This window comes from Lynx rufus, unplaced genomic scaffold, assembly GCF_022079265.1.
Source record: "Lynx rufus isolate CCGP_SWC_20201006 ecotype Redwood Valley unplaced genomic scaffold, mLynRuf1.p SCAF_13, whole genome shotgun sequence".
Taxonomy (NCBI): Eukaryota; Metazoa; Chordata; class Mammalia; order Carnivora; family Felidae; genus Lynx; species Lynx rufus.
In genome coordinates this window covers 52,677,035-52,693,142 of record NW_025814827.1, presented here as the reverse complement: position 1 = coordinate 52,693,142, position 16,108 = coordinate 52,677,035, and the positions used below count along the sequence as shown (strand labels likewise).

Below are 16,108 nucleotides of genomic sequence, written 5' to 3'. Positions count from 1 at the left end.
TATTTGATGTTTAGTGGTTTTTAAAACATTAAAAAAAAAACTATGATATTATAATAGGATTGTTTAAAATGTCCTTAACTTTCGGTGATACACAAGGAAATATTTATAGATGAAATGAAATCCTTTTACGATTTGCTTCAGAATAATATGAGAGGTGGTGAGATAGTAGATGGAGGTATAGGTGAAGCAAAATTGATCCAGCTGGTCAAGATGCTGAGGTGGTGGGGAGGGGTATCATAATACTATTATGTCTGCTTTTGTATATGTTTGAAATTTTCCATAATGAAAATGTGTCTAATGTTCATAAAGTTTTTTTAGGCTGTGTTTTTTTTTTAAACAAATGTAATTTATCTGCTTTTATATTCATCTTTTTTAATTCTATTTTTGTACTTCATGTCACTTTATTTAAAATGACGGTAGTATTTATTCAGCATCACAAGGTATATACACACATACTTTGAGATGTCTTTTCAGTATGTATTTTTAGCCTTGTGACCAGTAACACATAGTTGAGCCATTTGTTTGTAGGGCATTTTTCAAGGATGATATACGTCATCTTTGGCTATGATAGATTAAAGTTGGCTGATGTGTCGATTAAAGTTCTGCTTGTTTTTTTTTTTTTTTTAACCCTGTACTCTAATTGGTTAACTGCTTTTACTAAATTGCTAATTGCTGATTTCTCTAACTCAACAGGAAACCTTTGTGCCATCCTCAAAGAGCTGGCTGCTGACTTGACTGCCTCTGATATACAGGTGGCAGCATCTGCATTTTTACTTCCACCCCTCTGTCATAGGGATGATCTTGTGATATTAAGTCCTTTGCTACAAGAAACTGACCATAGATTTATTGAAGAACAGGTATAGTGATTTTCCATTGACTCTTGGGTTGATTCATTCTGTGAACAGTCATTTTAATTTTATATATATATTTTTGTTTGTTTGTTTTTAGCTCCTGCTTGGTAATGGTATTGCTTGTGGAAGTTTGGAGTATGACCCTTTTGCTATTTATGAGAAAGATGTATTGGGAGATTCAGTGCCTAAGCCCCTACCTCCAGTACTATCAGTTATTAGCTCTGCAGTCAAGCTCTTTGGAGTTGTATGTGCTCATGTGGGAGAAGCTCAAAGGTAAACCATCTTTAGTAGTTCACTTATCCTGAATTAAATTGTTCACTTACCCTGAAATATAATATTTAAGAGTTGGTAATTGGTTTAGTGAATATGTAATAGAACTGGTGCGTAATAAAAATATTGTCAGAAGTTCTCATTAGTATAAAAGATTTTTTTTAATGTTTGTGAAAGAGAGTCATGCATGTGCATGTACCCGTGACCAGGGGAGGGGCAGAGAGAGAAAGAGAGAGAAGGAGAGAGAGAGAGAGAGGGAGAGAGAGAGAGAGAGAGAGAGAATCCTATACAGGTTCTGTGCTGCCAGAGCAGAGCGGGACACAGGGCTCAATACCATGAACTGTGAGATCATGACGTGAGCCAAAATCAAGAGTCTGACATTTAACCACTGAGCCACCCAGGCACCCCACTATAAAAGATTTCTTACAGATGACAAGTAAAAGTGAGATCAAGGCTCTTGTTTAATGATTCACCTGGCTAATACCTAATAAGTGTTAAGTCAATAAATTAAATTCAGTTAAACTGAAAACTGCTAAGCTCTGTTGTGATATAATACTTCACCGACAATACAAATGAAAATACAAATTAAAAAACTCATTGATACAAGAATTTTGATTTAGGGGCATTTGGGTGGCTCATTTGATTAAGTGTCTGACTCTTGGTTTTGGCTCGGTTCATGATCACATGGTTCATGAGATTGAGCCCTGCATGGTGCTATCTGCATGGAGCCTGTTTTGGATTCTTCCTCTCACTCTCTCTGCCCCTTCCCTGCTCATGTGTGCTCTCTCTCTCTCAAAAATAAATAAATAAACTTTAAAAGGTTTTTTTTTATTTAAAAAAAATAAAAATTTTTGATTTGTGACTTATTGTTACAAAAAAGAACACTGGTTTTCTGCTTAGATTAGGTCTCATAGGCTTTCTTACCTTGGAGGTTTTGTGGAGCCATTATAGTTTCGTGGATTTCAAAAATTAGATTAAAATTGATTAGTCTTCAGTTTGGTAGATTTCTGTCCACTCAAAGTAAACTTCAGTTTTGAAATATCACAGGCTAATAAATGGTTTCTTATTGAGAATGACAGTTTCTTTTGATAACTGAAGTAGTACCTTTCATGGAGATCAAAAAACACTAGTTGTATCTAGTATTCAGGAAATTCTGTGAGATACTAAATGTGACGTGAATTTCTCCTATAGGCTATGCTGTTTAACAGTTTACAAATTAATAAGTATCCTCATTTATTCATATTCTCTCCTTCCTTCCCTTTGCTCTCTTTCTCTCTCCTTCTCTCCCTCACCCCACTGCCTCTCACCCTCTCTTTTTTCCTCTCTGCTTCTGGCATGCTAAACTAAAAATAATACATGTAACTAGATCATAGCTTTTATATCATTTTTATCTAGTTATGTCTTCCAGAGAATACCAATTAGGTAGAGAATTTACTCTGTTTGACGAACATTCACAAAAATATTTGAATCTTATCAGCAACACATTTTGGGGTTTTGTTTGTTTTCTTTTTAAAGTAAGCTTTAGGTCCAACATGGGGCTTGAACTCATGACCCCAAGATCAAGAGTCACATGCTCTACAAACTATGTGACCCTGACAACACATTTTTGAAACAGGTCTTTAGATACTTTACTTTCAGGGGATTGAAAAGTGAATAAACTTTATGTTCAGTTTTAATAGTCTCATGTCATTTTATTGAAAATGATGGTGGTATTTCCTCAGTATCATAAGATAGACACACACACACACTTTGAGATGTCTTTCCAGAACTTAAATTTCAAAACATGGTGTTTTCCCCAAATTTATTTATAGCCAATAGCTCCCTGTGTATACTGTAACCATAAACTTACGGTATTTAGACAACTTATGACTAAATTATAAATGAATGTCATAGCACTAAAAGATGAGAGGAAAATCACGGTAGTCTGGAATATGCAAAGAATTGATAGAGAGGATGGGAGTTGAACTAGTCTGTAACTGTACCGTGTTATAGAGCGTACAATTTAAAATAATTAATTTGGGTTATTACAGTAGTAATTGCAGTGATGAAACTTGTAGGTAAAATATTTAAATTGAGCATGTTCTTAAATGGCTCCACTAACTCTTTTTGATAGATCTAAGACAAAAAGTAAAAAAGAAAAGAATATACATCTTCCAAACTTTCCTTTTAAAAAATTGATTTTATAGGGTGCATGGTTACTCCCCACCAAGCTCAGTCACGTGGCTCAGTTAGTTAAGCATCTGACTTCGGCCCATGTCATGATCTTGTGGTTCGTGAGTTCGAGCCCCACATCAGGCTCTGTGCTGACAGCTCAGAGCCTGGAGCCTGCTTCGGATTCTGTGTCTCCCTCTCTCTGCTCCTCCCTCCCCCGCCCCCCAAGAATAAATAAACATTTAAAAAAAATTTAACAAAAGTAAAAAATTGATTATATTACTCTCAGAGAAGTTTTTTGGGTTTTGGGTTTTTTTTTTTTTTTTTTTTAAGAGTTATTGCTCATTTGCAGTTTAGGAAAATGGCTTTTCACTTCTGTTTAAAATTTAATTAACTTTATACTAAGTTTCTTTAACGTCACCTGGACTAAAATAGTATATAGAATGAATATATATTTAATGAGGGGAGGTTTTGTTTAATAAAAATATTGAGACCTGGTAAAAGCAAAACATACTGTGTTTAGAGTCTAACTGAATAAAAATAGTAGGCAGGGTTGCCTGGGTGACTCAGTTGGTTAAGCATCCGACTTCAGCTCAGGTCATGATCTCACAGTTCATAAGTTTGAGCCCTGCATTAGGCTCTCTGCTGTCAGCACAGAGCCTGCTTCAGATCCTGTGTCTCCCTCTCTCTCTCTTCCTCTCTCTCTCTCTCAAAATACATAAACATCAAAAAAAAAAAAATAGTAGGCATTACTTTGGAGATTTTTAAAGGAAGTGGTCTAGCAGGATCCCAGATACAAAAAGTGGGTCATAAGCATCCATTAGCAGTCACCATTGGGTGTCATTAGAGGACCAGAGGAGAGAAACTACTTAAATAAGAAAGTTAAGTTTCTCATTTCCTGTTGTCCAGATATGACACTTGTTAAAAATGCGTACCCTTTTTCTTTTGGCTGTATATTTACATTTCTAGAGAAAAAAAATGTTTTTAATCAAAGTACTATATTTGACAACCAGCAGCTGAATATTTCAAAGCATTTTGTTGTCATTGAGGTTAGCTTTGTGTTTAAACAGCTTAAAAGAAATTCTTTTATAACAAGAGATTGCCCTAAGATTAGAAATACATTTTTCATATTTTATTTATGCACGTAGAAATTAAGTTGTCTTTAAGTCAGTTGGTTTTCTCTATTTTGACTATAGGATTTTAAAAGTAAGAAAACTTTGCATTGGTAATTTTAAATGACTAAAATGTTTAAATTTCTAGAGTGTTAAGATAATTTTATATAGAAAAAAACTGTGATTGTTCTTGTGCTTGTGTTGTTTGTAGTTAATTTCAAACATTTTGCACCTACATCCAAAGAATGAATTACTTAATTCACCTGAAGATTGTTCTGACCTTGACAATACGTTGCAGTCATATGGACAACTTTTTAAATTGTAGATTCTGATTTAATAGTATGGTATGTGGGGTACCTGATGGCTCAGTCCCTTAAGCTTCTGACTTTGGTTTCACTCAGGTCACAATCTCACGGTTCATTAAGATTGAGCCCTGCATCAGGGCTCTGTACTAACATTGTGGAGCCTGCTTGGCATACTCTCTCTCTCTCTCTCTCTCTCTCTCTTTCTCTCTTTTTCAAAATAAATAAAAATAATAGTATGGTATGCATATATGTTAGGTATTGAAAATTTAAAAACTCCTTAGGTGATTCTGACATGCAGCCAGGGTGAGAACCACTGCTATAAATGCTGTAAAATGTTATAGATTGTGAGTTGATGGAGAAAGAGAAAAAGCATAGTTCTAGTTCACAATACTAGAAATTTTCACCATAGACACCTTCCCTGAAAGCATATTAAATCATCATTTTCAGATGTTATGTCTTGCTGTTTAGTCAGTTGGTGGTGTATTTTTAATTTCTCTAGATCCAAAACTTAGTTTCAGCATCTAATTTCATTCCAAACTAATAATTGTATGTTGTAATCAATACTACTTAAGCATATTAATTCAGTATTACTAAAAACAAGTCACCTCCATCTTCCTGAAGATTCAGAATGTTTTGTTGAGATCTCCATCAGCATTTGGGGATACAGGGTGGAGAAAAAATAGAGGGCTCTGTCAGTCCCCTGTACAGGTCAAATTTTATTACAATATAACAAAATTCTCAAGCTATAACCTTAGGTATTTTTACTAATTTCAGCATGATATAGTTCCATTGATAAAAGATGATGAGGATATGATCTAATAATGACATTTTAGGTTTTTAAATTTGTGAGTCTGACCATGTGGTTATCCTTATTTTCTTTGTTGTCTTGTTTACATAACCTCTCCATAGTCTTCTCTACAGGCAATTTAGACATAAATACGTTCTTGAAACAAAATGCCTTTAATATGGTCTTAAAACGCAGGCAGAAAAAGTTTTATATATAGTATATTTGTCATATTGTTTATAATGAAAATTAGAAGTAGCCTAAATGTCCAAACTAGGAAATTGGTTAAATAAACTATTATATTGCCAGACTATATTTTACTAATAGGTGTTTAAAATTATTTCAATGTAATAGTTAACAAGATGGGAATGATGTTTGAGAGGAAAAAATATTTTAACAAAGTATACATTGTGATCCTAATTTTCTAAAAACGATACTCCTCTGTCTTTGTGGGGAAGACTAAAACAAATATGCCAAAATGGTAACAGTGGCTCTTTCTAGATGGTGGGATAAGGGATGAATTTCTTTTTCTTTCATTTGCCTTTGTCACTTTTTCAACTTTGAAATAAGGAAATATTTAAATAAATCAAGTACTTAAGGTTACTGTGGTTTTCCCAAAATATCTAGTGCTCTACTATGTTTATTGCATTCTGTGAATTGATTTTATATATACTCCTTTCCCCAACTCATGAAATCCACAGACTCCTACTTTCCTTCCTTTTTTTCTAACTTCTTCCACAGTTGGATTTCTTAAAAGTACAGTGCCCATATCTATGCATTCTTTTTTGGTGCCATTTGGAGAACTTGACTTAGGCTTTGTTGCCTCCATAGAATGATAGAGGGGCAGAGACAGAGGGAGACACAGAATCTGAAGCAGGCTCCAGGCTCTGAGCTGTCAGCACAGAGCCCACTGTGAGGCTTGAACCACGAACTGTAAGATCATGACCTGAACCGAAGTTAGATGCTTAACCAACTGAGCCACCCAGGTGCCCCAGAGGCAGTGGTTTTTTTTTGTTGTTGTTGTTTGTTTGTTTTCATATTAAATATAATTTATTGTCAAATTGGTTTGCATACAACACCCAGTGCTCATCCTAACAGGTGCCCTCCTTAATGCCCATCACCCACTTTCCCCTCTTGCCCGCCTCCCATCAACACTCAGTTTGTTCTCAGTATTTAAGAGTCTCTTATGGTTTGCCTCCTTTCCTCTCTGTAACTTTTAGAAGCAATGTTTTTAAAACCTTGGAGATAATAGTGTAAAATTGGGGTGGTTTATTTTATGCTTACCTATCTTTAATCTCATCATAAGGATTTAAAAGCCCTGTGCTGCTTATATGTGGAATCTAAAAAACAAAATAAACAAATAGAGCAAAACAGAAACACATTCATAAATACTGAGAACAGGAGCACCTGGGTGATTCAGTTCAGCATTCCACTCTTGATTTTGGCTCAAGTCATGATCTCTCGGTTTGTAGGATTGAGCCCCGCATCCTGCTTGGGTCTTTCTCTCTTTCTGTCTCTCTCTCTCTCTCTCTTTCTGCCTTTCTCCTTTTGTGTTCTCCCTCTCTTTAAATAAATAAATGAACTTCAAATACATACATACATACTGAGGACAAACTGATGATTGCTACAAGGGAGGGGGATGGCACAGGATGGGCAAAATAGGTGAAGGGGATTAAGAGGTCTGAACTTCAAGTTATAAAATAAAGCATGGAGATGAAAATAAAGCATAGGGAATATAGTCAATAATATTGTAATAATTTTGTATGGTGACAGATGGTAACCAGACTTAATGGTGATAATCACTTCATAATGCATATGAATGTCAAATCCCTTTGTTATACACTGAAATTAATACATCCTTTTTTAAAAATTTTTTTTAATTTTATTTTTTATTTTTTTTAATTTACGTCCAAATTAGTTAGCATATAGTGCAACAATGATTTCAGGAGTAGATTCCTTAATGCCCCTTATCCATTGAGCCCATCCCCTTTCTCACACCCCCTCCAGTAACCCTCAGTTTGTTCTCCATATTTATGAGTCTCTTCTGTTTTGTTCCCCTCCCTGTTTTTATATTATTTTTGTTTCCCTTCCCTTATGCTCATCTGTTTTGTCTCTTAAAGTCCTCATATGAGTGAAGTCATATGATTTTTGTCTTTCTCTGACTAATTTCACTTAGCATAACACCCTCCAATTCCATCCACATAGTTGCAAATGGCAAGATTTCATTCTTTTTGATTGCCGAGTAATACTCCATTGTATATATATACCACATCTTCTTTATCCATTCATCCATCGATGGACATTTGGGCTCTTTCCATACTTTGGCTATTGGTGACAGTGCTGCTATAAACATGGGGGTTCGAAACAACACACTTGTATCCCATGGATAAATACCTAGTAGTGCAATTGCTGGGTCGCAGGGTAGTTCTATTTTTAGTTTTTTGAGGAACCTCCATACTGTTTTCCAGAGTGACTGCACCAGCTTGCATTCCCATGAAATTAATACATCCTATGTCAACTGTACTTTCAATTAAAAAATAGCAAATAAAATAATTAAATAAAAGTCCTGTGTTGTAACGGACTGTAAAACAATTCACAGAAGCTACATAAATAGCTAATGGACACATTCAACCCCAGACCAAAAATAATGTATATATCCATCATAGTTAGAATTGTGAAAACTGGAAAATTGCTGTCTCCATCAGGAGAATGATTGAACAAATGGTAATGCATGTGCATAGTAAAATTTGACTTCGTGAAAGTTACCAAAGAATAAGAATGATTTGACAGGTGCTAAGGAAGTAATGTTAAATGAGAAATACAGGAGTTAAAATTATGTTAATATATAGTATGATACCAAGTACATTTTTAAAGTATAGTTGGGGGCTGAAAGGGCTGTGTTAATTGTCATTACCTATAGATGACATAAGTGGGTGCTGCCTTTGAAATGAATCAATGTATTTGAATCCAATTAAGTCCTATTAAGAACAAAATGGTTACTGCAAGTTAACTTTTTTGAGAGAGAGCACGCACTTGAGCTGGGGAGAGGAGCCAGGGAGAGAGAGAGATCGCAAGCACGAGAATGAATCTTAAGCAGGCTCCACACTCAGCACAGAGTTGATCTGGTCACAGAGCTCCATCCCAGACCCTGGGACCATGACCTGAGCTGAAATTAAGAGTCAGATGCTCAACTGAGTGAGACACCCAGGCTCCCCAGCTGCAAGTAACTTTTAAGATACGTGTTATTTAGGGACACCTAGCTGCCTTGATCAGTAGAGCATGCAACTCTTGATCTTGGGATTGTGGGTTTGAGCCCCATGTTGGGCATAGAGTTTACTTTAAAAGGAAAAAAAAGATTATCCTTTGTTTAGAAAATAGTAAGATAGCAGAATTTGCCCAGGTAAATATTTATTAAGTGATACTTTTGTTAAAATTCTCCCCCTGGGGCACCTGGGTGGCTCAATTGATTAAGCATCTGACTTCCCCTCAGGTCAGGACCTTGCAGTTTGTGAGTTTGGGCTCTCAGCACAGAACCTGCCTCAGATCCTCTGTCCCCTCTCTCTCTCTGCCCCTTCCCCACTAGCACACTCTGCTGCACACGCTCCCTATCTCTCTTTCTCAAAAATAAACAAAAATAATAATAATACTTATCCACCACTGTCAGAATGACACATAACCAAAATATTTTTGTATTTTTTATATTTTCTTAAAATGTTTTAGAATATTCAGCAATAGTTTGTCTCATTTTAGCAGTTGCCACAAAATAACGCAACAAAACAAATTAGCAATAGATACTCAGAAATATCCTCTCGCTTACTTAACAAACCCAATGTCATACTATTTGCCGTTAAATCTTGTTTCTGATTTTAGGCTTCTTATACTGGAACAACTTTTGGACAGTATAAAGCACACAAAAGGAGCTCGTCAACAAGTAGTTCAGTTACATGTTGTTTCTTCACTCTCTAGTTTCTTGAAGGTAATTGTTTTTAAATTCAGATGTTTGCTTGATTTTTTTTTTTCTAAGTATGGTTAAATAGGTTGAGGAGGGTGTCTTGAAAGAACTGCTGCTTTTTTTTTCTCCCTTTTTTCTTAGTCTCCTGATGAAAATGTTTCAGGATTTATAATCCCCCTTTTACTTCTTCTCTGTGTAAAAGTTGTTGGTCAGAAATTAAACCTAGAATCTTGGCTTAGAATCATGCTTTAACCTACTCAGCCTAATATCCTGTATCAGGGATTGGCAGACTGTGGCCTCTGGGCCAAATCTGGCTTGTTGCATTTATGACTTAAATGTTTCTAACTAAAATATAATATGCTTCATTGGTTATATTATGGAAATTCCTATTAATGTTCTTCTGAATACATACATACTGTAGTGACAATTGCTTGCCTAGAGGTTTAAAATTCTTAACTTTTTGAGGCGCCTGGGTGGCTCAGTTGGTTAAGCATCTGACTTTGGCTCAGGTCACGAGTTCATGGGTTTGAGCCCTGCGTCAGGCTCTGTGCTGACAGCTCTGAGCCTGGAGCCTGCTTCAGATTCTGTGTCTCCCTCTCTCTCTCCCCCTTCCCCTCTCATGCTCGCTCGCTCTCTCTCTCTCTCTCAAGAATAAATAAACATTAAAAAAATTTTTTTTAATTCTGCAGAACTTTGTGAAAAATCAAATTTGTGTGTGTGTGTGTGTGTGTGTATGTTTATGTTTAAATAGTAATCCAAGTATGAACATCTTTAGTCAACCAGAATGTATATTCCAAACTGGATTGGAAAATTTATTGCAGTTGTAAGTTTAGATTGTTCTTTACATATTTCAGTACTTAGCTGGCTCCAAGGGAAACTTGGGTCCAGAAGAAATGAGAAGACTTGCCGTGGCATTGGTGATGGGAGCCCTAGAAAGTCCCAACCCCCTCTTGAGATGTGCAGCTGCAGAGGCATGGGCTAGATTAGCCCAAGTGGTTGATGATGGAGCTTTTACTGCTGCGTTAGCTCAAGTTAGCTTTGACAAGTAAGTGAATTTCTTATTTAATATGCAGAGACTATCTGTCAAAACTGGGTATAGCTTGTTGATTTTTTGGAACTAGTGAAACTCCATTCTGGGAATTAATTCAGAAAAAAATTGATAAACATGGATACTTTATATGAAGGCGAGCCTCCCCTTTGCTCATCTTGGAATATAGAACTATTATTACTTTGGCTTTAGTTTTTATTTAATAAGAGAAAGATCACTATATGAATAGTATAATTGGCCATCTCTGGAATGGACAATGGGACTAAGAAATTTAGGGAATTTTATCATGTAAAATGTAGATAATAGGTAGTAATAACAATGTACTGGAAAGAGTAAAGTCTAGGTTTTCATCATCAGGAAACAAACTATGTTTTCATTTTTGCTAGCTCTGAGATCATGAGCAGAGAGCAAACCGCACAGCTTGTTTTCCTCTATTTCAAATAGAAGGTTGTCAATACTACCCCTCTATTTCAAATAGAAGGTTGTCAATACTACCCCGCCTGCTTGAGAATGTTAAGATAAATGAGATAATAAATATAGCACTTTCACTTTCCAGTCTACTGAATATATGTGTCTGATTTGGTCAACAGTTTGAAGTTTAAAGTTAGATTACTAACTTGGTTCAAATCCCAATCTTCATGTAATGGTTACTTTGTAAGAGTTACTTTGGATATCATTCTGTTCTCATCTGTAAAAAGTAACTGATAATAGTGTAAATCTCAAAGTTGTTGGGAGGATTAAAGGACTAAATGTAGGGGCATCTGGGTGGCTCAGTTGATTAAGCATCCGACTCTTGATTTCAGCTCCGGTCATGATCCCAGAGTTGTGGGATCGAGCCCCACGTCATGCTCTAAACAGATAGCACACCTCCCTGCTTGTGCACATGGGTGCATGCTCTTTCTCTCTGTCTCTCTCTCTTTCAAAAATAAATAAATAAAATTTTTTTTAAAAAAGGACTGAATATAGGAGCAGCTGGCTGGCTCATTCAGAGGAGCATGTGACTCTTGATCTCAGAGTTGTGAGTTCAAGCCCTACATTGGGTGTAGAGATTACTTAAATAAATAAATATTTTTTAAAATAAAGGACTAAATGTAAAACACTTAAATTAGCACAGAATGCATAATAAAACTAGTAAACATTGATTTTTCTTGCTATATTTAATTTTAAAATCAAAGTTCTTTTTTTTTTTTAATGTTTATTTTGAGAGAGATAGGACACATGTGCAGGAGAAGAGCAGAGAGAGAGCGGAAGAGAGAATCCTAAGCAGGCTCCATGCTGTCAGCACAGAGCCCAACACAGGGATAGATCTCCCAAATCATGAGATAGTGACTTCAGCTGAAATAAAGAATCAGAGGCTTTAACTGACTGAGCCACCCATGTACCCCCAAAGTCTCTTTGTATGGAAATAAAGTATCTCAGCAATGTGCATTTTTAAAATGCAACTTAATAATGCTCTCAACAAAGTGGGTATGGAAAGAACATACCTCAGCATTACAGCTAACACACCCAACAGTGAAAAGCTAAAAGCTTTTGCTCTAAGATTAGGAACAAAACAAGGATGCCCACTCTCTCCACTATTATTCACCTTAGTTTTGGAAGTCTTAGCCACACAATTAGACAAGAAAAAGAAATAAAAGCCATCCAGATTGGAAAGGAAGAAGGAAAACTGTCATTGTTTGCAGATGACATGATACTGTATATAGAAAACCCTAAAGACTCCATCAAAAACCATTAGAATTAAATGAATTCAATAAACTCACAGGATACAAAATTAACATGCAGAAATCAGTTTCTTTGCATTAATAACAAGTTACCAGAAAGAGATTAAGGAAACAATCTCAATTAGTATTGTCAGTAAGAATAAAATACCTAAGAATAAATTTAGCCAAAGAACTGAATGACCTGTACCCTGAAAACTGTAAGACATTGATGAAAGAAATTGAAGATGACACAAATAAATGAAAAGATATACCATACTCCCCATGGGCGATATGCAAATTCATGAAGCATCCCATATATGTGCGTTTATGCATACACACATACACACGCTGTGCTCATGGATTGTAAGATATAATTTGTTAAGATATCCATACTACCCAAAGCACTCTACAGATTCAGTGTAATCCCTGTTAAAATACCAATGACATTTTTCATAGTACTAGAACAAAGAAATCCTGAAATTTGTGTGGAGCCACAAAAGATCCCAAATAGCCAAAGCAGTCTTGAAAAAGAACAAAGCTGGAGATGTGCTCCCTGATTTCAAACTGTACTACAAACCTAGAGTAATTAAAATAGTATGTTACTGGCACAAAACAAACACACAGATCAGCATGATGCAATAGAGAGCCCAGAAATAAATGCAAGCATATATAGTCAATTAGGACTATAAGGAAATAAGGAAAGACAGTCTGTTTAATAAATGGTGTTGAGAAAAGAAGATAACTACTTGCAAAAGATTGAAACTGGACCACTATCTTACATTGTTTACAAAAATAAATTCAAAGTGGATGAAAGACTTGAAGTAAGACCTAAAATCATAAAACTCCTAGAAGAAAACATTAGTCTTAACAATATTTTGGGGGAAGGAGGTCAGTTTCCTCAGGCAATCTCAATAAAAGCAAAAATAAACAAATGGAATTACATCCTACTGAAAAGTTTTTGTACAATGAATGAAAACATCAAGGAAAGAAAACCTGAGGGAACCTACTGAATGGGGGAAGATATTTGCAAATCAAATATTTGATAAGAGGTTAATATCCAAAATATATAAAGAACTTCTACAATTTCATGTCAAAAAAAACAACCTGATTTAAAAATGGGCAGGGGACTAGATGGCAGAATAGCATGGAAGTTTTTTTTGCATTTCTCGTCCATGAAATACAGCCAGATCAACACTAAACCATCCTGCACACATAGAAAACTGATTTGAGTATTAAAACAACAATCTGCACCACCTGAACCACAGAACATAGCAGGTATGCAGCACAGACAGGTGAACTGGGGGAGAGAGAAGCTGCGGAGGGCAAGGAGCTGTTTTTGCTTGTGGAGAAAGGATGGAGATGAGGGGTTGGGGGGAGGAGGAGAGAATGGGAAAAGCACTCCCCTCCCCCAAAAGCAGCTGGAGAGAAAGTGGAAAAGTGGAAACAGCCACTGGGACTGAACAAAAGAGAGAGGAGAGGGTTTAAATTCCATTAAGACTCTATAAACAGGAGGAGCACAGAATCGGAAACTCCGCAGCTTGATACCTGGAGGAGCTCTGGTGGGGGGGGGGGGGGGTAGGGCAAATCCCCAGGAGCAGAGAGTGAAGTCTGAGGGCTCCTTGGGTCACATGGGGAGAGGTGGTTCCCCTGCTAAGAAGACATCTGGTAGAGGCTCTGTGGCCACCCCACAGGCAAAGATGCCAGCAGACCCCAGAGATTCACTGGTGCTAGAACAAGGATGTTAAGGGGAAACCTGGTGCCAGATGTGTGTTGTGATTTACCAAAATCCCTGAAACACTGCTACATGTTTCGTGAACTTTTTCTTGGGCAGGCTTGCACCCAGCTGCAGTCTCTGGGCATCAGCAGCAGCACGGTCCCACGAACGTTTCTGGGGGTGGGTGGGCACCTGGCCATTTCTCTAAGAGACTCTCCCCCAGAGGATCAGAATGGGCCAAAGCCGCAGTCCCTCAGAAGTGAGGGGTTGGGAAACACAGCCACATCTGAGATAAAACTCAAGAGGGAGTTGCCACCTGGCAACCTGATGGCTTGGTCACGGACTGTATAAGTGGGGTGTAGAAGGAAGCCACAGACAAAAGGACAGGTGTGTGATTGATGGTTGAGGAGAACAGAATTCTGATACTAGAGACTGGGTAGCTGGGTGATGCCTTTTTCACGCCTCCCGTGCATGTGTGGATACACCTGCAAGCACCACAGCAATCCACCCCAGTAAGCTAAGCAGTGCCATCTAGTGGAGAATGGAGCTGTTACACTAAGCTCCACCCATCTAGGCCAACTTCACTCTTCAGGAACACAAGTCTTTCTGCCTGCTTAGTTTACATACTATAAAGTGCTTCGTAGTTTGTCTTCTAGGGGAAACTGATGTAATTTTTATCGTATTTCAGTCTTTTCACTGGTCCATCTATTCAATTTTTTTTCTTTTATTCTTCAGTACAGAAAGAAAAAAATTATTTTCATTTTCAATTTTTGTTAAAAATATTGTTTCATTGTATTCACTTTTTCAAATTTCAAACCTTTTCCATTTTTTTTCTTTTCTTATCTTTCCCTTTTTTCTCTAATCAATCTCCTTTCAACAACCAGACCAAAACACACCTAGAATCTAGCATTATTTACTTGATTTTTTTGTGTGTTGTTTTTAATTTTTTAATTTTAATTTTCTTTTACCTAATTAATTCCTTTCCTTCCTTTAAAATGATGAAATGAAGGGATTCACCCCAAAAGAAAGAGCAAGAAGAAACGACAACCAGGGACTTAACACAGATACAAGCAAGTTGTGTGAAACAGAATTTAGAATCACAATAATAAGAATGCAAGCTGGGGTTGAAAATAGATTAGAATCCCTTTCTGTGGAGATAAAAGAAGTAAAAGCTAGTCTGGATAAAATAAAAAATGCTATAACTGAGCTGCAATCTCGAATGGATGCCACAGCAGCAAGGATGGATGTGGCAGTGAATCAGCGATATAGAGGACAAACTCATGGAGAATAATGAAGCAGAAAAAAAGAGGGAGACTAAGGCAAAAGAACACGATTTGAGAATTAGGAAAATCAGGGGCTCCTGAGTGGCTCAGTTGGTTGAGTGTCCAACTTTGGCTCGGGTCAGGATCTCCCAGTTCGTGAGTTCAAGCCCCGTGTTGGGCTAAGGGCCTGGAGCCTGCTTCAGATTCTTTGTCTCCCTCTCTCTCTGCCCCTTCGCTGCTCATACTGTCTCTGTCTCAAAAATAAATAAACATTAAAAATTAGAAAAAGAATTAAGAAAATCAGTGACTTATTAAAAAGGAATCAGAACCATAGGGGTCCCAGAAGATAGAAAAAGGAGTAGAAGGGTTATGTGAGCAAATCATAGCAGAAAACTTTCCTAACCTGGGGAAAGACACATCAAACTCCAGGAAGTAGAGGACTCCCATTAGATTCAACAAAAACCAACCATCAACAAGGCATATCATATTCAAATTCACAAAGTACTTAGAAAAGGACAGAATCATGAAAGCAGGAAGGGAAAAAAAGTCCTTAACCTACGAGGGAAGACAGATCAGGTTTGCAGCAGACCTATCCACAGAAATTTGGCAGGCCAGAAAGGAGTGTCAGGATATATTCAATGTGCTGAATCGGAAAAATATGCAGCCAAGAATTCTTTATCCAGCAAGGCTATCATTCAGAATAGAAGGAGAGATTAAAAGTTTCCCAAACAAAAATTAAAGGAGTTCATGACCACTAAACCAGCCCTGAAAGAAATTTTAAGGGGGACTCTCTGAGGGCAGAAAAGACAGGGGAGAGAAAAAAATAAGACCACAAGCAAGAAAGACTAGAAAGGACCAGAGGACACCAGAAACTCCAACTCTACAGGCAACATAAAGGCAATAAATTCATATCTTTCAGTACTCACTCTAAATGTCAATGGACTAAATGCTCCAATCAA

General features: G+C 36.8%; 1 protein-coding gene across 1 annotated transcript in view; it reads left to right on the top strand.

Annotated features, from left to right (window-relative positions):
* Positions 1–16,108, top strand: part of HEATR5A (HEAT repeat containing 5A) — a 121,160-nt gene that overhangs the window by 47,517 nt on the left and 57,535 nt on the right. The window contains exons 15-18 of the mRNA XM_047075579.1: positions 694–857; positions 949–1,124; positions 9,344–9,449; positions 10,280–10,470. Of these exons, the coding sequence (XP_046931535.1) occupies positions 694–857; positions 949–1,124; positions 9,344–9,449; positions 10,280–10,470 (637 nt within the window). The remainder of the gene's footprint in view (positions 1–693; positions 858–948; positions 1,125–9,343; positions 9,450–10,279; positions 10,471–16,108) is intronic.